General features: G+C 43.9%; 1 protein-coding gene across 1 annotated transcript in view; it reads left to right on the top strand.

The window, feature by feature from the left end:
- Nucleotides 1–23276, top strand: part of GRID1 (glutamate ionotropic receptor delta type subunit 1) — a gene marked incomplete at both ends in the record, with an annotated part of 680272 nt that overhangs the window by 618227 nt on the left and 38769 nt on the right. The window contains one exon of the mRNA XM_079706722.1: nucleotides 9223–9418. Coding sequence (XP_079562848.1) covers nucleotides 9223–9418 — 196 coding nt within the window. The remainder of the gene's footprint in view (nucleotides 1–9222; nucleotides 9419–23276) is intronic.

The following is a 23276-nucleotide window of genomic DNA, read 5'->3' as shown; positions in this document are numbered from 1 at the left end:
CCCAAAGCACTGAGGGAATGAGCCAATTAGAGATGTGAGGGAAGAGTATATCACGTGGAGAAAAACAGCTGCAGAACCCCCAAGGCAGGAAGGCAGAGCAGCCAGTGTGGTGAGAGCAGAGGTATTGGGTCCAGATTGTGTGTGACCTTTCAGGCCATGTGAGGATTGGGGGTGTTTCTTGGAGAGGTGAGAAGCAATTGGAGGGTTTCTAGCAATGAGGTCACATGATCTGACTTAGATTTTGAAAGGATACCCTACTTATCCCCCAAGTAACAGACTATAGAGTTAAAGGTGGAAACAAGAAAACCACTGGGGAGATGATCTCAATATCCAGGTAAGACACAGAGTGGTTCATCGTGAACGTGATGAGAAGCAATGTGATTCTGCATCTATCTTGATGGCAGAAGATATCAAACATGCTGAGATTGTATGTAAAATATGCAAGAGAGAGGAATCAGTAGTGACCCCATGGCTTTTGGCTACAGCATGTCAAAAATAGAGCAACATTTGACTGAGATGGATGAACTAAAAATAGAGCAGTTTTGGTGGTAGGTGTGGGGGTTTGTGGTTCAAGAACTTGGATTTGAACATGATTGGTGTAGGGACCTAATAGCCATCCAAATGGAGATGTCAGGGGGCAGCTGCCTAAAGTCAGTGGGGTGGATCAGGGCTGGGTTGGTCCACTGGAGTCATCTGTGTATAGATGTATCTACAGCCAATTGACTTGACCAGATCGTGGTGAAGGGGGGTCACCAGAGAAGAAAAGGAATCTGTGGATTGAACCCAGGACACCCCAAGATTCAGAGTCTGCAAAGAGAACAAGAACTAGAAAGGAGATAGATAAGGAGGTGCCTGCAAGGTGGGAGAACTAAGAAACGGTGCTGTCCCAGCAGCCAAGTGAGGGAAGGACAGATTGATCAAGTTTGTCAAATAAATGCTGGTGGGTGGGAGTAAAGTGAAGACCGGGAATGGGCCACTGTGTCTGAGAGATCATTAATGACCTTGACAGAAGCAGCTTCAGTTGAGTGGTGAGATGAAAGCTTAAGCTAGGTTCATGAGAAATGGGAAGGGAGTAATGGAGGCAGTGACTACAGACAGCTCCCTAGAAGAACTGGAGAGTGGTTGGAGGAGGATGGGAACTCAAAGCAGGATTTTTTTTTTAAAGGTAGAAGATGTATGTGTTTGTATGCTGATGGAAATGACCTACAGAGAGAAGCAGTTTCATGATGTGGGAGATAAAGATGACAACTGGAAGGACAGTGTACTTGAGAAAGCAAGAAAGTCTGGGATCCAGGAGACAAACAGAGTTAGAAATAAATAGGAGCAAAGACAGAGCCAGTGTTTTGAAAAGCAGGCATTTGATGGTTTTTGAAAAGGAATTTCTTTATAGAGAGGCAAATTTCTCTACTGATTGCTTCTACTCTCTTAGGAAATTGGAAATAGGGTCCTTGTCTGAGAGTCATCTAAGAGAGTGAGAGGGTGAATTGAACAGGAGAATTTAGATTGCCAGGCAGCATTAGGGGTCCCTTGAGGTTAGTGGTCATGATTCTAAAGTTAGGCCCATCACTGTGCTAGTCTCCAGTTTGGATTTTCTGCAGCCATATTCAGCTGTAAACACAGAGTTGTTTTTAAACTAGATTTGATTCTTCCAGAAAGCATGAACTCAGCACACACTGTCTGTCAGACCACATGAGGGGTGACAGGGATCCAGAGATGTACACAGAATCCAGCCCTGAGGGAACCCACTGTCAAGCATCTCAATAGCCACATGAAGTCCAGGAGGTAGGATAGGCTTAGGATAGACTAAGCAGGGAGCACATAGAGGGGGCCTGGGCCCAGGGGGGAATCCACTCTTTCTACTGGAGATGACAGCTGAGCTGATTGCTGGAAGGAGGGTGGGTTTTAGTCACATGAAGGCAGGGAACTGCATGGGGAACAGACAGTGAGCCTCAGTGAAGGCTCAGAGGCCTAAGAGAGCAGGACATCCACCAGGCTAACACCCGAGAGCAGGGTAGTCTGAGAAGAGGCTGGAGGAGGTAAAACCGGAGTGCAGAAGTCTCCATGGGCTGAGCACCCTTTGCCAATGGTATTGGAGGTCCCCGGATTAGACCCAGTGAAAGATGTGGATATTCAACCTCTGCCACGTGCCATGGCCTGGGCTCGGTACCTGGCCCAGAGTTATCTGGACTGACTGAGGTGATCCTTCAGCACCTATTACTGAGCACCTATTACTATTAGCACCTATTACTGATCCTTCAGCACCTATTACTGAGCCTTGCTTACTTCCAGGGTCTAGACTGCATTTAGCAAATCACAAACATGTGACGCATATGCCCTTCTTTCAGAAACTCATGTCTAGCCACCCCCATCTGCTTTGGCAGCCAAGGGCACCTGAGCTGGGCTGAATCCAAGCAGAAAATGTGCAAGTAAGGGAAACTCCAGCCTGCTTTGGTGAGGGAACCTTCGTCCTGATGGGCCCTGGATGCTCAGGATGGCTCAGTCCCCTTGGGGTTAATACGGGCATGTTTGTCTTGCTCCAGGGACGGAAGAGGCGACTATCACAGCCCCTTGGAGCCCTCTCCCTGCAGTCAGCGGGGCACGAGTGTAATGGGGCAGGAGAGAGGCCTCTTTCTTCCAAGCGGATCTTGGCTGCAGGGGCGGTTGATGGAAGGGGTGGACGTGGAGGTGACAGAATAGCACAGAGCTAAATTCCCAAGGCCCAGAACTGACACTTGGGCAGCAGAAGGATTTGTTAAATCATTCAGATCACACTTGTGTTTACAACATAATAAAAAGTGCAAATTTTACAGAAATACATTTATACAAAGTGGAAGTCTCACTACTGTTCAGTGCACTTTCCTCCTGTTTTTGTCCCTATATTTACATACATTTATTAATGGTTACTCTTTATAAGAATGGAAATATACTACATACAAATGCATTGAGGTTTTTTTTTTTTTTCCTTAGCGTACTTTGGGGATCTTTGAATTTCAGTAATCAAAGAAATGGGATTTGGAGGGAAAAGAATGTGGAGGGAAGATTGGGGGAGGGAGTGAGCACACATCAGCTGGGTACCCGGTACCCACCGGGCCCTCTGTGACTGGCACGTGGGGCACACTTGTGAAGAAGGGCTTCCTGGCCTCCTGTGTCCTACAAAGAGGCATTTTCCTGCCACGTGACCCTCATCCTGGTGGGTCACTAAGTGTCCTCATACAGTGTTAACCTGACAGTTTCCTGAGCTGGGATTCTGATCTGCAGTCATTCAGATGACAGCCTGTGGATACAAAAGAGCCCCGTGTAATATCCAGCATCGCCTGCCCCAGCCTCCCGGGGGGGTCCCTGGTCCATGTTAAGGGGGCCATTCCAGGGGAGAGAGGCTGATGAGCTTCGAGCCTGCCGGCCTCTGCTCCTTGGAAGGCAAGTGTCTCCAGGTCTGAGCCCTGCCCTCTGCAGTCTCGACTCTCACCTCCTCCCAGACCAGGTCAAGAAAAAGTGGTGAAGAAACACACGCCTTCAATGTCAGCTCCAATGGCTAAAATACCCCCCTGCATACTTCATATAATCACTTCCTCCATCATTTTCTGTAACCCTTACTTTGCTTTATTACTCTTTGTAGCACTTTTCATCACTGGAAACATGACATCGTCAGTCGGCCGACTACATCCCCACAGGCCGCATCTGGCCAGCAGCCTATTTTCCTGCAGCCTGCAAGCTAAGATTGTTTTTCTTTTTTTGAAACATTTTACAATGTTCGAAAAAAAAAAAAACACAAAACACAAAATCAAGGAATATGCAACAGAGTGGTATGTGGCCCTTATTGCCTATGTACATGCTCTCTGTTCCTTCCCAGAAAATTTGCTGACCCCAGCATTTTGTAATTATTGGTTCTTTTGTTTGTTGCTCATATGTTTGTTTCTCTCTCCCACCTCCATCATGCAAACTCCACAAGAGTGGGAACTTTGCATTGCTCATATCCTTAGACCTAGAATGGTGCTTGACAGAAGCAGATGCTCGGGAAATAGGATTTTTTTTTCATTGGATAAAGAAAAGAATGAAGACCCTGAGATGACTTTCAGGGCCCAAGGTTGAGAAGCATCTTGGAGTGTCTCAGCCTTCACCTGAGGTCCTGTTCGCCTTGAAGAACCCAGGTCTGGGGTGGAGAGAATGGGAAATGTGGAGGAGCCCTGGGTTGGAGCCACTGCATGGGAGAAGGATTAGAGAGACTGGAAGCACAGGGGGAGCCCTGGGAAGAAGCTCAGGAAAGGCAGGGAAATGGGCAGCTCTGGCACCCAAACGTCCCGGAAGGAGGCTGTGGAAACCTGACCAGGCAATCCCAACTGATTGGCACAGCACCATTCTTGTCGAGTCAGACACGAGAGAGAAAAGTGAGGGGGCTTCCTTGGTGGCTCAGTGGTTAGGAATCCACCTGCCAATGCAGGGGACACGGGTTCAAACCCTGGTCTGGGAAGATCCCACATGCCACAGAAGCAACTAAGCCCATGTGCCACAACTACTGAGCCCACAAGCCACAACTAGTGAAGCCGGTGTGCCTAGAGCCTGTGCTCTGCAACAGGAGAAGCCACCGCAATGAGAAGCCCGCACACTGCAACACAGAGTAGCCCCCGCTTGCCGCAGCTAGAGAAAGCCCACGCGCAGCAATGAAGACCCAACTCAGCCAAAAATAAATAAATAAAATTAATTAATTAATAAAAAAAAAGAAAAGTGAGGCTGCCAGAATGATAGTAAAGGCATCTGTGGGCTGTAGTTACGACAGCTTCAGATTACAAGGATGAGCATCCCCACCTGCCTGTAAACTTTTGGGGTACTCCACTATTTCCTTTTCTCTCACTCTTTCTTTTTTTCTTTTTGGCCGCATCGTAACATGTGTGATCTTAGTTCCCTGACCAGGGATGGAAGCCGTGCTCCCTGCAGTGGAAGCACAGAGTCCTAACCACTGGCCCACCAGGGAATTCCCATTCCTTTTCTCCTTAAGCAAGAATAACAGGGCTTTGGGATTTAGATTTATCAGACCCGTGATGACAGCAACCTCACAGTTGTTGAAATCTGTTTTACATGTACTGTATATTGATTCTCCTCTTGTTGCAAGTGTATTTATCTTCATTGCCAATGTAAGTATTTCTGTAACATGCAAAGATGTATTTATACATTCTGTGTTATCGATTTTTCTCATGCTGCAAACAAATTTATCTCTTTGTTAATGAAAATGTACCTGGGAAATAGTAAGATTGACTTATGGAGAAAGGTACGGGGAGGGAGGGAGGTGGTGCCAGGCTGGGTGGACTGTCCTTGGCCACAGCTGAAGGAGACATTGTGGGACTTCCAGGAGGTGCCTGTTTTAATTGGAGGAAACTGCTCTCAGAGGCAAGGGATGCTTACAGAGTTCTTCTGTGAGACAGTCTGATGTGCTCACAGGAGTCAGCTATGCTTTCAGCTAGGGAAGATCCCAAAAATCAGCCATCCAGGCCAGGAGATGCAGAGAAGCAGCTCTTGTTGGTCCCAAACCCAGTTTCAATAGGGTTCAATTGAATAAAAGATACTGGCTCAGTGGAAAGCATGGAAGAGAGGCTAAGCTTTGCCATGGGAGGATTGTAACACTCGTCGTTACTAAAAGGTGAAGTAAGGAGATAGGCAGCCGAGCACAGAGCTGGGTGTCAGCTGCTAAGTGTGCATGCCTGCACAGGACACTTGATTAGTCAGTCCAGACCCAGGCAGGCTTCCTTTTCTAGAAATCCTTTCTTTAGCTCTGACCAACAGGCTAGGTACTTCTCCTGTGTGCTTCCAGGACCCCTCATGCAGAACTCTGCTTTAGTCCCTCTCACATTGTTTAGTTACTGTTGCTTTACTTCTCTGACCACTCATCATCCATCACTATGAACCCCTTGATAAGGCCCACCATCCATTCCTTGCCTATGTGCCTCTGTGCCTTACCTAGTACCAACTAACTAACTAACTAGCTAGCTAGCTGACCGTGGATGAGACACCTGGTTGGATGACTTCAGCCAGTTGCATCATGCATGATTTTGGTTTATAGAGACACCACCTGTGACAGGAAGATCTCCTCCGTCTCTGTGGTGAGGGTGCTTGGACACTTGCTAACAGTTGTTGCTGAAGAGACTATTTTGGGAAACATGCTAAATTAAGTGTGCTGCTAGTGCAGCCTTCTCCAGGCTAAGCCTCCCTTGCTTGTTTGGATGAGTGTCTTATCTGATGTGAACATCTGTCTTCTGCTGACTGATGGCTTGGAGCCTGGATGGCTGGCTGTTCTTTATTCCTCCTTCCATGTCCCTTCCAAAACTGAGCACTCGGACAAGAGGATGAGTGCCCCAGGGAGATGACAGCTTTGGTCCATGAGTCATCGGGCCCTCCCGCCAGATTCCAAAGAGCCTTAGATTTAGTCACTCTGAAATATGATGGTAGTACTTACTGTGTGTTAATGAGCTTGGAGACCTTCCTTGAAAGAGGCAATGTGCATTTAAGATGGGAAAGATCCTTCTACACAGACGCATGGCTACAGGAGCTGATGGATGGAGGCCAGGGGGCTGGCACAGCAAAGATGGTGGTGGTGTTTTGGGATGGGAACAATGACCTCTAAGGGGACAGAAATGGACATGAAGTCATTAACATTTGGGCTGCCTGCTTGCATTCCAGAGATGCTCCCTGAGCCTCTGGCCAGGAGCTCCGTTGTGAATAAATACCAAGAGGAGAGAGGAAATCTACATTTCAAACATGGGGATGAAACAGTAGTGCTGAACTCCTTGGCAGTTACACATTCATTCCAGACTCAGGGAAACTGCAGTAATTTAGAGCAGTTCAGTACTTAGACTCAACTGTGTAATTCATCCTGATGTTTCCCATTCATCAAAACCTTGTGTTTGTTTGTATTACCATGAGAAAAATAAAAAATGCGGGGAAAAAAAAGATCCCTCTTCCTTTCATTACAGGCAGATTACGACAGAGTTACAACCCTTGGGGCCCTTTAAGCAAAGGAACATCTTGCTTCAATTAGATATAAATAATGAACAATAATTAGAAAGATTTCTTCATCAAATTTGTTATTTTGTGTTTTCTTTCATCTGTAATGTATTGAAACGAATACTGAGCTCTCTTTCTGGGCCATGTAGCAGGGCCTGAAGGAATTCCATGGAGTGTGTCTCCAAAACAGGAGGAAGCATCCATTGCTGGTTCCTCTGTGTGCAGGCTGTGTAGGCTGGCAACTGCCCTGGATCTAGTGCTGAGGGTGCAGATACTGGGCTACTTTGGCTCCATCTGCTGAGGACCCAGCCATATAATAATAGCACAGAAGTATTGCTACTAGTTATTGGGCACTGAATTTACATCATTCACTGCTCTAAGAGTTGATATCACCTCATTTCATCTTCACAGCAGCCTCTGCTACAGGCTCTGCTTCTAGCCCTAATTTTTAAACATTTGGGAACTGAGGCACAGAGAGGTCAGCTAACTTGCCCAGGCCCATAGTGTTAGTGCTGGTGGAGCTGAGAGGCAAGGCAGGTAGTTGGGCTCCAGAGCCCCTGCTTTACCCATTCTGCTGTGCTGCTTCCTGCAATCACAGTGAGATCTTCCTGCCATAGAAGCCATGCAGGGTATAGAGATGGTCAGGGAGGCGGGGGATGGCGATGTCTTCCCAGAAAGGCGGCAGCTGGAACTTCAGGGTGTTTGCAGAAGTGTATCAGGTGGATGAGTAAGATAAAGGGATTCCAGGAAGAGAGAGCTCCATGGTTTGGTGCCATAAATGGGGACTGTGTGGGCTTTCTCGTTTCAGCCTTGACCTTGGGGTCCTGTGGATGCAGGAGCAACAGGGGAAGATGAGATCAGAAGATGGAGGGTTGTGTAGATCAGGTGGAAATGACTGGATCTCTTTGTGGGAACGGTGACTCAGTGAGAGGTGGGGATGATAATTCTGGTTGATTAAAAGGAGAGACAGATTCCCAGAAGGGAAATAAATAAAGAAGGATCAGGTTGGAGCCTGGAGAGAGAGGCTGGCTCACCACTGAGCTCTTTGTTTTTTGCAGTTCTGATCTCTCAGCACACAGAGTCAGGTACTGCTCATCTCGGGACAAGTGAAAACTTTATGCCAGTTGGTCCTTCCTGATGTGACTCTTCCTTCTACCCCAAGGAAGGCACTGTTCCTCTGCCCCCAGCTCAGACATCTGCTCCTGGCCAGCTGGTGGACCTACCTGATGTGCCCCCTCCCTGCATCATGCACCTGGCCTGAGCTACTTGCTTCTCTTCCATGTACAACAGACTGAGGCTCTCAGAAGTGCTTTGTTTTATCTTCATCACCTTTTGAATAATTGTCAACATTTCGAAGTCAAGAGGTTTCATGTACAAACCCAGATTTCTTTCGTTTTTTCTTTCTTTTTTTTTTTTTTTTGTGGTACGCGGGCCTCTCACTGTTGTGGCCTCTCCTGTTGTGGAGCACAGGCTCCGGACGTGCAGGCTCAGCGGCCATGGCTCACGGGCCCAGCCGCTCCGCGGCATTTGGGATCTTCCCGGACTGGGGCACGAACCCGTGTCCCCTGCATCGACAGGCGGACTCTCAACCACTGCACCACCAGGGAAGCCCCAGATTTCTTTCTTTATTAAAAAACAAACTGGGCGGAGATTCTTAAAAGACAACAATTGGGTGGAACTCCAGAACAGCTGCAAGCTTTGGAGGGAACATGCCTCTTCACTGACACACCTCTGAGTGTGTGTCTGCCCCACGCCACCTCTGAGTGTCAGACACCAGTCACCATCATCAGTCTTGCCAACGTGTTTCTCTTTCCTGTGCTTTTGCAGGAATTTGAGTTGAAGACCTTAAGTGTACAGCCTCCCATGCTGCCCTGACTCTTTCGTATTGTGACTGTCTGTCTGTATGTTTCTACAGCTAGACTCTAAGCTCCTTGAGGGCAGGAAACATGTCTTTCTCATTCTTTTGTCCTTCAGGCTCAGCACAGAACCTGGTTTTAGGTGTTCAGTGACATTATTGAATTAATCTACACTGAGGAAACGTAACTGGGATAGAATGAGGCCCTGGCAAGTGGTGCTCCAGACTGAGGGACTCATACTGCTGGGGGTTGGCAGTGAAGGATGTGGACAGTGGCCACAGCCAGGCTCCGACCTCAGGAGGGCCTTGTAGCCCATGTGCGTCCCTGCAAGTTGCAACATGTACCCATGTTTCATGGCCATTTTGTATTTCAGGACATTCCAGGACCTGTCCAAACAAGTGGAGATGTCTTACGGCACCGTCCGGGATTCTGCTGTGTACGAGTACTTCCGAGCCAAGGGCACCAACCCTCTAGAGCAAGACAGCACATTTGCTGAGCTCTGGCGGACCATCAGCAAGAATGGAGGGGCTGACAACTGTGTGTCCAGCCCTTCAGAAGGCATCAGGAAGGTAGGCGAGAGCTGGCCACCTGGGCATGTGTGTGCTGTGATGGGGCCATGGGGACTGTCATCCTTGGGGTAGGAGATACCTTCCCAGAGGCATCTCCTTTGAGTATCCCTGTCACCGGCAAGGCGATCCATGTTAGCAGCCTAGATAGACACTTCTCATAAGCATGTGGGTATCAGGTAAAGAGGCACACATTCTTTAGGTAGATGCCCATTTTTGGCCGGAGAAGCAAAGGGGCTGGTCCTTATGGCCTTTCTAAGTTTCCAGAGGGTCAGGGAAGAGCAGACAGGTTAAGCCCAAGACATGGACCTCCCTCCTCCTGGACTCAGAGGATGGTGGCGCAGAGGGGTCTCCCCATCGCAGGTGAGAACACTCGGCAAAAGCAGACGCAGAAGACCAGGTGAGAGGTAGAGGGCGTAGGGAGACAGGGTTCAGGGAAGGGTGGGCACACTGCAAGATCTAGCTGTGGAGCAGAGGTGTGCTTGGGAGATGGTGGTAAGGACAGCAAGCCCGTGATGGAGGCTGAACGGGAGGAGGAAGGGCCGAAAAAGGTTAATACATTCTTCAGCAGTGGGTTAGACTTTGCTCATTTATTACAGTGAATTTCCGCAGTGACCCGAATTAATCATTATCCCATTATACAGATGAGAATCAGAGCCGTGGGTCACACTTCTCGTTAATTTTGATGCCTGGGGTTCCAGACTGAGGGGTTTGGTATTTATCTGCCACATGCTGCAGAACCCTTGAAGGTCCATGAGGAGGAAGGTGGTGGGATGAAGGCAGGTGTCATCAGGATGTTGCTGGTGGTGGCACCTTCTTCCCAGTGACCCTCACATGCAGAGCCTACTATCTCGGTCATTAGTGAGTGATGCAAGAAAGATGTGCACCGTGGCCAGCACTACTGCCTCTCTGGGTAGACCAGCTGTCCAGCCTGTCTCACTCAGCGTCTCTTCCCTTCTGTTCCCTCTTCAACCTACCCCACCACCTCTGCGGAACCTTCAAACACATGCATATACACATACATGCACCCACCCGTCCAGCCTGCCTCAGTGTGTCCTACCTTTCCCTACCCATCAATTCTACCTCTGCGGAACCTTCTTACAGGCTCTCACACAAGGTCACTCATGCACACGCTCCCACTACTCACACACACTAATGCACACACATATTCATGTACACACATACCTGTGTTCTACATCCCCAGCCACTTGGCCATCCCTTAGCCTTACTGCAGAGGGCAGTGGATATAAGGGGGCAGTCTGCAGAAAGCTTAGGGGCCACTAGGGCCCGCCACCTTGCCCTTCATGATGAGAAGAGTCCTCAACAGTTTGCCAGCCCCTCTCAGGAGAGCCCCAAATGGGTCCAAGGAGGGAGGCAGAGCCTGAGTCCTGCTTCAGAAGCCACAGGCCCTGGCCCCTGAAGGCAGTGCTTTGTGTGGCGTGGGAGCCCCCCGGGGCACATGTGCTCACACGGCAGTTAGCTTGGGGTGGCTTCTCCCTTTCATTTAGCGAAGTTGAGCAGCAGAGAGTGTCTGGGCTCTGGGGCCTGGCACGTTTGGGTGTGAATCCCAGTCCCACAGCTCACCAATGACCTAAAATTGAGCACACCACTCTTCCTGTCGGGAACCTCTCAGTGTTGAGAGAGGCCTGGGCAACGTCCTGTTTCGGGTTCCCTTTAGACACTTAAAACATTTAAAAGTACACGTTATGGTAGATTTGGAATGTTTATATTTAACCAAGTGATATCTTGACAAAAATAATAGAATGCAACATAAATGTGCTATTCCCATGCTCACAAGGTTTATTAAAACCTCTTACGTCCTCGTGCACAGAGAAATACGGCGCTCTCACCTTGAGCTGCTGGGTCTTGTTTCATCCCTGACAGTGGATCTTTGTGGCTGTAGGTGACCTCATTTGGAGATAATGAACACAAAGTTGATTTAAGACCTTTTATGAATATAAGGCTTGGGCCAAATGGCCTTGGAGTTTCCCTTCTCTGATTTCCTTGTCTCTCACAGAGAGCCAATACTCCCATCCAAACTGGATGCTTATGAAGATTCATTGCAACAAGGCTACAAAAAGAACTTATAAAAGAAAAGATAGCAGCTTTTGATTTTATCAAACTTCTATTCATTACAAGGCACTTGAAAGAAAATAAAAAGGCAAGTCACACACTACAAGTGGATATTTACAGTGCATACAATCAATATAGGATTAATATCCTATATAGATGTTATATGAAGAACTTTTACAAATTAATAAGAAAAGCTCAAACAATTTAATAGAAAACTGGGCTAAAGACTTGTACAGGACTTTCACAGAAGAGGTACCACATACGGCCGATAATCATATGAAGAGATGTTCAAAGTCATTAGTGTTTCCAGAAAAGGAAAATCAAGACCATAAAGATATATCACTCACTTTACCTCAATTAGACTTGCCCCAAATGAGAGGTGGTAGAAAGGATGGGAGTAACGGGGGGTTAATTGCTGGTGGTAGTGTACTCAGTACAGTCACTTTGGAAATGAGTTTGTCATTCTAGTAGAAAATGGAACATTTGCATACCCTATGACTCAGCAATTCCACTCCTATACATCCACCCAAAACAAACTTCTGCAGCACCTCATAGATAAGAAAGACCATGGTAGCATTGCTTATAGAGCCAGGACCCTGGAAACAATCCAAATGAGCATTAACAAGTTAAAAAATAAGACCTGCAATGAAATGAATGAACCACAGCTTCATGTAATAGTATGGATGAATCTTAGCTGAATAATATTGAGTAAAAAAAAGAGCATTAAAGGCAATTTCATATAGGTCAACTAATAGAAAATAACATTCAACATAACATCCTTTTAAACACAGGCATACACACATCCAAGGTAATGATAAAATATAAGACTCAGGGTAGAGGTTACTGCAGATGGGAGAGACGGAGCAAGAGGAAGGAGAGAAGCATATTGTTGGCTCTAAGTCAGGGTCCATGTTAGCTTTATAGTCACAGTCTTTCCTTTTTGTTCTTTTTTTTTTAATTTCTCATTAAAATAAATAATTAATAAGTTAATTTTAAAAGAGGGCCATTCCTAGACAAAAGGACGGGTGTCCTGAACCAAGGGTTGTTCTTTGCACCTACCTGCTCTTTCAAATAAATAATTCCAGGCCAGCCAGGCAGAGTTTGATTTAATACCTTTAAGACACACCAGCCTCTTCTCTCCTTGTGGGCGCCCAGGTGCAGGCCTACTCCTGGTGTTCCTCAAGAAGGCCAATGCCACCAATAATGCCCTCTGGAGCATGGTAAATCTGGAAATGAGTCGTTAGAGAGATATCTCCCCATCATCCCGTTTACTCCTAGTCCATAGTTGGCACCTTAGAAATCATCACCCTCTGGTGATATTTAGGATCTTACACATGAATAAAACAATGTTAAAAAAATACGTGGTGGGGCTTCCCTGGTCGCGCAGTGGTTGAGAGTCCGCCTGCTGATGCAGGGGACGCGGGTTCGTGCCCCAGTCCGGGAAGATCCCACATGCCGTGGAGCGGTTGGGCCCGTGAGCCATGGCCGCTGAGCCTGCGCGTCCGGAGCCTGTGCTCCGCAACAGGAGGGGCCACAGTGGTGAGAGGCCCACCTACCGCAAAAAAAAATACGTGGTGGGGGCTTTCCCGGTGGCGCAGTTGTTGAGAGTCCACCTGCCGATGCAGGGGACGCGGGTTCGTGCCCCAGTCCGGGAAGATCCCACATGCTGTGGAGCGGCTGGGCCCGTGAGCCATGGCCGCTGAGCCTGCGCGTGCGGAGCCTGTGCTCCGCAACGGGAGAGGCCACAACAGCGATAGGCCCACGTACCACAAAAAAAAAAAAAGTGGTGGAAGATGCAAATAAGGCGTTCTTTATAAATGCCTAAAGCTTCATGGTACAGAATCTAATCTTTTTCCAGTACAGAGGATGTGTTGCTTTTATGACACATTCATTTTATAAACCCCAAGCCAGCTTTGGGGTCACAAATCTCCCTCTTGCACTTGGATCTTTAAGAAAAAAAGCTGACTGTCAGCATTAGGCAGATGTTAAGGGTGTTATAACTAGTGTCATATAAGTGAGTTTATAGTACCATCAGAAAGTGGAGTGCACTACATTTTTTACTGCAAGGAGAGCTCAGATTCCACCCTCAAACCTTCCTTCTGCATGTGCCTGTTTGGGTGGCTACCGTACTTACATGCTTATCTGAAACTCTTCCTGTCCCCTGCCCCCTATGGAACTGCTCCCCACCCACCAGGTTTTGACTTCAAATACCTTATGAATCCCCAGCCCGAAGCACACCAGACTGGGGACGGCTGTGCCCTGAGTGAGGGCCATATCCTGAAACCAGAAACTGTAAGGAAAAATCCAGCATATTGGGAAATATGGACATGATCTTGATATTCAGGGAGGAGGGGCTTCTCTGAATCCCAGACAGAACCCGCGTGGGTACAATGCAGGCAGCCTGGCAAAGGTGAGGACTGGATGCCCCCAAGGGATATCAGAGGAAACTGCTTTAGCAAGAGGAGGATGCTCCAACTTCTAATTTCCAGTTACTCTTTGGTGACCCTGGCTCCATTTCCAGAGAGTGCTTGGTAGTGGAACAATGTCTAATTGCTGCTAAAGTCAAGGAGCTTGGTGTTGGAAGTAACCTCAGAGAGCTGCTATTATTTTTTTTCCTTGGGAGTGCTGCAGCTTTTAATGACCTGAAACCAATTTAGGTGGGAAATTGCTTAGCAAGAGGTGATCACTTTTGCACAGTATCAGAACCAGAGAAAGGAATTATGTCATAGTTGCCCCCACTGCTGTGATCTGCTCCTACATGCCAGCCATCACTCAGATAAGGAGGGAGCAGCCCTTCCTGGGCCCTGGAGAAGAAAGCAGAAAGGGATTTGGAAGCGGAGGGAAGTTTATTTATTTATTAAAAGCCCACAGTGTGCAGTTTTTAGAGCAAACCTGCCTGGTGCCCAGTAATTCTCAATAAATACTGAATTGTCCCTGAATGAATCATCTGTTTGTTGTCTGACTGAGCAGAGACACATAAATCAGGGGTGTAGTTGGTGCCATCAGTGAGTAGGTTACCCTCTGTGAATTCCTTGTTGGGAGGGATGAGGTAAATAGCTTTATAGTCCCTTGTCTCTTGATACCCGCCTCTTAGGAAAGAGGTCCTGCTAGCCCTTGGAGAGTAGAGAGAGGCTGCCTTCATTTCTCTCAGCCACCTGTACTTGTCAGGCCTGAGGCAGACTAGAGCAAGGGTCCACAAACTATGGTCCATGGGCTAAATCTGGCCCACCACCTGCTTTTACAAATAAAGTTTTATTGGAACACACACTCGGTCATTTACATACTGTCTGTGGCTGCTTTTCTGCTACTTCAGTAGAGTTGAGTAGTTGTGGCAGAGACCATGTGGTCTCCAAAGCCTAAAATATTTCTTACCTGGCCCTTTGTAGAAAAAGTTTTGAGGATCCGTAGCCCAGAGCCATGGGTGCTCCAGGGATACTGCCCATTGGTCAATGCCATCTGATAACTTATAGACATATCCAGTAGCTTATCATCTAAGCTCTATAAAACTACCTACTAGAGTATATAAGCACATCTAGCAGGTAGTTCCTCCTCTGGCTTTATGTCATCTAATAGCACGTCAGCACATGCAGGGATACATCATCTAGCTCTATGCCATTACCTAAGTTCCGTACCATCTAGTAGCATACAGGCTTTGTCCTTTCTTGTTCTCTTCAGGCCTACCTCTGATGGCCCACAGTCTTTGCCCTCACTACACTGGGACCCAGCCTCACTCCTGACCTGGCCTAATTCCCCCCTGAAATCTACTGAGCAGTCACTATGTACCAGGCACTCTGCCAAATGATCTGCATATATTGTTCTATTCATCCTAAACGGAACTACTTGGTTATTATTGTCTCCATCATGTAGAAATGGGACTGACCCTCAGGGAGATTAAGTGGCTTGTTTAAGGTCACATGGACGTGAGTAAGCCATGGCACAGTCATGTCTCACTTCAACCTTGCCTCTTCCCGTGGGGTTACATCCCCATTTCTATACCCAATGTGTCTGCACCCCCTTGCATACTGTTTACTTGTGCTTCTATTCCTCTTCCTCTTTTACACCAAAGTAGCAAGATTTATGCCTGGCTCCCATGTTTAAAAGCCTTAGCTCTCTTTCCATGTGACATAGCAAAGGTTATTTAAGTCTGTGATTTTATCTTTCGATTTCCCAATTATTAAAAGTATCAATTAGAGAAACTCAGATGCAGAATTGAGCTGACAAGTGGTTCGAATTTCTATGATAATAACTTTGTCACATGGAATCTGACTTTAATGTTGTTGGGAAGACTTTTTAAATTTTTCTTTAGCTTGATCAACTCTATGAAGTAACATCTAGCATAACCCAATTTCTGTGCAGTGTCAGGACTAACCCAGGCTGCCAATTTATTAAGTCTTTCCATAAATCAAACCTAATATTTAATAACATTATCAAATAGAATACAGTTTAATAGTTTAAATGTCAATCTTCACAGCTCATTGGACTCTTTGAATAAATAGAGAAGTAGCTTGTTTCAGACCCTGTGGCTGGAGATAGTATTTTTCAGATGGAAGTCACTTCGCAGGCAAGCAGTTGTAACAGAAGGTTGTTTTTTCCACTCAGTAAATATCGCTGAGGTCATAAAGTGTGAATGCAAATGCAGGAAGAAAACGGGCCCACAAATCTTATTTATTTCCACACTGATCTAATGCTTGCCCTGGCGCCGGATTGAGTGTGGGTATCACCAGTCGGCACCTGCCTTCATTCCTTGCCCTGGCTCTCTGCTCTGTGACAAGGGACACTCTCATTGTACACACTCCCTGCTGAGTGCCAGGAACCATACCTTGTGGCAGAAAAGGTGGTCCCCAGAAGGAGTAAAGTCTTCCATGGGAGGATCAGGAACTCTCATGCCCCACAGTGCCCTCCATTTGGAGGGAGCAAAGTGAGGAAGCATCCTGCTTCCATGGCATACTGGAAGTCCTTACTGAGGAGTGGGGAGGGGCTTACATGGGATGGCACTCCTTTATATCCTGGGGATGCTAGGTTCAGTGATCCAGAAGGTTTGGTCAAGTTGATGAAAGGGATCCTTTGATGCAGGTCTGACTCCCCCAGAAAAAGGACTGGTACAAACTAGGCAGCCCTGTGCAGTGGAAACCAACAATGCTGTTCTCTGTAGCAGCAGTGGGCTTTGTAGGCATGCTCCAAGATACATATTTTGTCCTTTTTCTGCTGCTAAGTCAGTGCACACTGGGGATTCTACATGGCTTCTTCCTTCTCAGACACTCACAGATGTTGGATAATCATTCATCTCTATTCTTTTTTTTTTTTTTTTTTTTTTTTTTGGCCACACTGAGCGGCTTGTGGGATCTTTCTTAGTTCTGATCAGGGATTGAACCTGGGTCCTTGACAATGAAAGTGTCGAGTCCTAATCACTGGGCCACCAGACAATTCCCCATTCATCTTTATACTTTTATTCTTGCTCAAAAGGCACTATATCCTTTTAAAAAAAATTTATTGGAGTATAGTTGATTTACAGTGTTGTGTTAGTTTCAGATGTACAGCAAAGTGAATCATATACATATAGGTATATCCACTTTTTTATAGATTCTTTTCCCATATAGGCCATTACAGAGTATTGCGTAGAGTCTCTATGCTATACAGTAAGTCCTTATTAGTTATCTATTTTATATATAGTGGTATGTATATGTCAATCCCAGTCTCCCAATTTATCCCTCCCCCAATCTTACCCCCAGTAACCATAACTTTGTTTTCTACATCTGTAACTCTGTTTCTGTTTTGTAGATAAGTTCACTCGTACCCTTTTTTTTTAGATGCCACATATAAGTGATGCCATATGATATTTGTCTTTCTCTGTCTGACTTACTTCACTCAGTATGACAATCTCTAGATCCATCCATGTTGCTGCAAATAGCATTATTTCATTCTGTTTTAAGGCTGAGTAATATTCCGTTGTATATATGTACCACATCTTCTTTATCCATTCCTCTGTTGATGGACATTTAGGTTGCTTCCTTGTCCTAGCTATTGTAAATAGTCAAAAGGCACTATATCCTTTTTGCAAGTTGGATGGTCTCTTCTCTTTATTCCTTCATTTATTCACTTATTCATCCATTCAATAAATGTAATTTGAATAGCTTCCTCCTAAGAGCTTAGATATGTGAATTTAAGTTCCACTTTCAATCAGATTTAATCTGTGGCTTTGGTCAAGAGAATTCACATCTCTGAGCTATCTGTGAGACTGAGACAAGCCTGCCCAGATGAGTTGAGTTTACCAGTGCAAAAATGGAAAGTGTCCAGTGCGGACTGCAGTACAAGGTTGACATTGAGTAGATGTCAGCAAAATGCCTTAGCACCTACTATATATTAGGAAAAGAACATAATAAAAATATAAAGGCAAATAACAGTTAGTCTTTTATGAGGTATAGTTGACAAACAATAAAATGCACTTATATTAAATGTTTATGTCATGGGTTTAGACTATTATGTACAACTGTGTAATCACCACCCAAAAGAAGATAGAGTCATCCCTCAGTATCTGAGGGGGATTGGTTCCAGGACACCACAGATACCAAAATCCATGGATACTCAAATTCCTTATATAAAATGGTGGAGTATTTGCATATAACCTATAAGCATCCTTCTGTGTACTTTAAATAATCATCGATCATTATAAAATTACTTACAATACCTGATACAATGTAAATGCTATGCAAATAGTTGTAAATACAATGTAAATGCTACGCAAATCAGTGCCAGCATGCACGCAACAAATTCAGGTTTTTCTGTTTGGAATTTTCTGGAATTGTTTTTTATATTTTTCATCCACAGTTGGTTGAATTCTCGGTGCAGAACGCACAGATACAGAGGGCCAACTGTGTAGAACATTTCCATCACCTTGAAAAGTTCTCTCATGTCACTTTCTAGAAACGTCTCTCCCTAACCTCAGAAGCGACCACATATGAATTTCTGGTACCACAGATTAAATTTACTGTTCTTGGAATTCATATAAGTTGAATAATATAAAATATGTATATTTGTGTTTAGTTTCTTTCACCCAACAAATATCTATGAGATTTAACCATGAAGCTGTAGATAACAGTACTGAGTTCTTTCTTCTTTTTTTTTCCTTTGAGTAGTATTCCATTATATTAACAAACCTTAATTTGTTTATCCATTCTCCAGTTGACATACATTTCACTTGTTGCCAATTTAGAGCTATTATGAATAAGGCAGTATGATCATTTTTGTACAAAATTTTGTGGATCTATGTTTCCTTTTCTCTTTGCTGAATACAATAGAGTGAATTTTCTGGGTCATAGGGCAGATGTATGTTTACCTCTGTAAAAAACCTCCTGACGACCTCCAATGTGATTATTCTATTTTACAATCCCACTAGTGATATCCTACTTATGTGCTTATAAGTTCCAGTTGCTGGACATCCTAACCAACATTTAGTGTTGTCAGCTTTTGGGACAGTAAACAATTAAGTGGCTGTGAGGTTATCTCATTGTTTTAATTTGCATTCCTTTGGTGGCTAATAATGTCCAGCACTTTAATGTGCTTATTGGGCATCCATGTTGCTTCCTTGGAGAGGGGTGTGCTCAAGTCCTTTTTAAATTTTTACTGGGCACTCCGTCTTTTCATTGTTGATTTAGATGAGTTTTTAAAAATATATTCTGGATATAAGTCCTTGATCAAATATAAGTGCTCCAGATATAATTCCCAGTCTGTAATTTGCCCATTCATTTTCTTAATGATGTCTTGTGGAGAGTAGAAAATTTTAATTTTGATAAAGCCCCATATATCAATTTTTCTTTTCTTTTGCAGTTAATAATTCTTGTGTCCTAAGAAAGTTTTGCCTACCTCAAAGTTCCCAGTTTTCTTCTAGAAGTTTTACATTTATGTCTACATTGCATTCTCAAATTAGTTTTTGTATATGGAATAAAGAAGTAGTCCAGATTCACTTTTTTTCCCCATGTGTCTATCCAATTGACCTAGCACCATTTATTTAAAAGACTTGTATTTAATTAACAAATGACTAGGTGCTTTGATTGAAAATCAACTGGACATATATGTGTTGGTCTGTTTCTGGATTCTCTATTCCATTCCATTGATCTATATATCTATTCTTATGCCAATAAAAAAGTTTTGATCACTACAGCTTTATAATAATTCCTTAAATCAGGTAGGGCTTTCAACTTTGTTCTTCTCTTACAAGATTATTTGGTCAATTCTAGAACTTTTTCACTTCTGTTTAAATTTTATAATCATCTTGTCAGTTTCCTCAAGAAAGCTTGAGATTTTGATAGCTATTACATTGAATCTATAGATCATTTGGAGGAAAACTGATATCTTTACACTATTGAGTTTTTTAATACATGAACATAGTTTTTCCTTTTAAAACATCAACTTTTGATATTATTGATTTTCTCGATTGTTGTTATATCTTATTGATTTCAGCTTTTTTGGTTTTTTTCTTACTTCTATTTACTTTGGTTTCAATTTGCTCTTACCTCTTCTTGCTTCTTAATGTTGAAACTTAGATCATTGATTTTACTCCTGTTTTATTTCCTAATATAAGTATTTAAAGCTATACATTTCCCTCTAAGCACTGTTTTAGCTGAATTCCATGAATTTTTATATGTTGTGCTTTCATTATCATCAGCTCAAAATATAAAGCATCGGACTCAGTCTTTTTCTTCAGGTATCCCTATTGAGTTCTGGAGGACAACAAATGGCTGTGATTTAGTGTGGAAAAGGGTATGAGAACAGAAATTGGGGATTTATTCTGCTTAGTGAAGTTGAGGAAAGCTTCCGAAGGTAGTCCTGTCATGTACCTACATTTTACAATCCAAATGCCTCAATTCCTTTTCAGTTTTGAAGATACAAATGTGAGAATGTGAGAGAAAACTGATAAGCAGGAAATAAAATACACAGAAAAATAAGGGAAACCAGAGAGGCAGAAAAGACAGTGGAATGCCATGTGAACAAAACTTCATTTTTATTTCTACTAAATGTATAGTTTCCTTGTAGGAGAATGACGGCAGTGGTATTTTCCCTGTTTAACAATTGCTGTCTACAGAACCTCTTCTCTGGGTCTCAGGCTGAGTTCTGGCTGTCTTGACCCTGTAATATACCTGAGCCTTCTTCACATGCTTTAAATCTGTGGTCCAACCCAACTCCAAGGGCACTCAGGTTAAATAGCCCCCAATCCATGACAACATTTAAAATAAGAGGTTTTGAGAGGAAATCTTAGGTTATACATTTATAATTTAAATGTGTATGTCATTTAAATAAATATATGTCACCATTTTTAAAAGTTTAGACTATTTCTAAAAATAAGCAGAAAAGAACCAGTTACACATATTTTTTTCACCGCCTAAATAAGGCTCTAGGAATTCTTGTGGGTATTTCTGGGGAGTCTTTTTTGAATCTCTGCAAATGTTTTACATAATTATGATGTTAGAGAAAATATGTTTTATCCTGTACTTTTCTAACACTGTTGTAAAACTTTAAAAATCATTTTAGTGGCTACTTAATATTTATCAAATAGATGTAAAATTAAACATTTCCTTCTTGATTGTCATTTGGGTCGATTCCAATTTTTCACAAATACAAATAACATTATAATGAACATCTTCGTGCCTCATGGTTTTTCAGTTACTATATTTATTTCTTCAGGTCAGATTCTCAAAAGTAGAAATATGGTGTCAGAAAAGAATATAAACATTTAAAGCTCTCAACAAAATATTCCTGAGTACTGCCAAAAGCAGGGCTTTGAATAAATTACATTGTATCTTTGGGATCAAAAGAATACTCAGGCTTCAGTGTTATTTTTTGTTTTTGTTTTTTCATTAAATCCTTGTGGATTTATCTTTAGTAGGAAAAGCCTTTTAATAAATTGGTATTTTTCTACTTTTCTCAAATCCTTTATAGTGATTTTTAAAATTTTCTTTCTCTTTCTCTTTATATAAGTACATATGAATTTTGACTTTATTTTGCTTTATTATTCTGGGGACTGGAGTGGAGAGGAAATCTCTCTCTTTTCAACTCACTTTTTCCTTGGCCTACATTAGGCAAAATTCGTGAATTTTGGCAGTTTGAGGAAACTGAATAAGATCATGGTTAGACACCTACCTTTGTTTAATAATAAAATTGATGCACCTAACAACCCCTTCCTCAAATGTGTGTTTATGCAATGATTTGATGTTTGAAATATATGGGTTTTTTATTCATTCATTCTTTCATTAGTCAACTCATTTACTTGTGGTGAGCTCAGTTAATATGTAAGAGTGGGCTTGATACTTTCCTGATAAAATTGAGTTAGACTTGGTGTAAGGTCAAAGTGAAGATGAAGGCTGGTTTGGGACAGATGTTATTTCAAAAATAAAAGATTTGTGTTACTTTGCCCAGAGTTTTCCTTCCTTCCTTTGGGGCCTTGCATCAATGTTTGGACAATCAGGAGGTTAATTTAATTGCAATGTCTACTGTTAGAGAGCCCTCGGATGGATCAGGGGTGAGGATAAGTTTCTCCCGTGCATTAATTAGCTCAACTGTGCTTCTACACAACTCGTTTATTAATTAGGAAACTAGAGTTTAAGGAGGGCAAGGGACTTGCTGAAAATCAAGCTTGAGTCAGTATCGGACCCAGGGTTTGAACTCAGTATTTTTCTCACTCCAGCACCGGTGTCATTACCTGGTGACACTGTGCAAAAATGGAAGAGATGCATGATCAAAATGAAGCCTCAGCTCCTGCTGCCACTTACCTAGTGTTTTCATCGCAGGAAACCTGAGCAGTTCCTTCCCCTCTCCTCACCTTTATACACCTGGGTACGTGCTGCTTGGAAAGCCTTCCTTTTCTTTGTTGGCCAGGATGATTCTTGATTATCTCTCCAGCCTCAGCAGAAGCGTTCACTCTTCCTGACCCCCTGCTGGAGCTTCTCATTTCTCAGGGCAGGGCCAGGGGCTCCCTTAACACCCTATGCATCCCAGAGTGCAGATTCATCAGATGTCACCCCCATCCTCAGTGCCCTGCTCTGTCACATCCTGACTAGACTCTGAGCCTCCATAGGGTTGGGCCTGTCTCTTATTCATTTGTTTGTCCCCAGGGCCTAGAGCAGAGGTAGGCACAGGGCAATGAACATGGACATCCAAAACCTTTTATCCTTTCAAAAATCAAACAAAATAAATGTTCAGTGAGTAAGAAATGAGAGTATTCAGAAATGCATCCATGTGCATCTTTCTTCAAGAAGAATGAGCAGGATTGCTGGAATCTAGTTGCAGAGGGGGCAAGAAGGGATGAGGAAGGGCAGGGAGGGCCGGGGGGTTAGTCAGTCTCCTGGAGCAGGTTCCATGCAGTTGACTACATTGGCCCCTTCATAATGCCCTACAGCTTAATTTTGTTTGATGATGATTGGTTTGGGATAATACAGTGCTAAGGTCAAGGAAAGCCCCCACTGTGCCTCCCTTATTAAATTACTTTGCTTCGGGTTTTGAGCATTGCCAAGCAAATCTTGTTATGAATTCTTCAATTACTTTCTTTTGCGATTTTTATAATTTGGCAGAGTAAGCTTTGGAATCAAACCAATGTCTGTGCCATCATGCTAACTTTGATTCTTTTTTTTTTTTTTATTAACATCTTTATTGGAGTATAATTGCTTTACAATGGTGTGTTAGTTTCTGCTTTATAACAAAGTGAATCAGTTATACATACACATATGTTCCCATATCTCTTCCCTCTTGCGTCTCCCTCCCTCCCACTCTCCCTATCCCACTCCTCTAGGTGGTCACA

This window comes from Hyperoodon ampullatus, assembly GCF_949752795.1.
Source record: "Hyperoodon ampullatus genome assembly, chromosome: 1".
Classification (NCBI taxonomy): domain Eukaryota; kingdom Metazoa; phylum Chordata; class Mammalia; order Artiodactyla; family Ziphiidae; genus Hyperoodon; species Hyperoodon ampullatus.
This window is presented reverse-complemented; position numbering and strand designations above follow the sequence as displayed.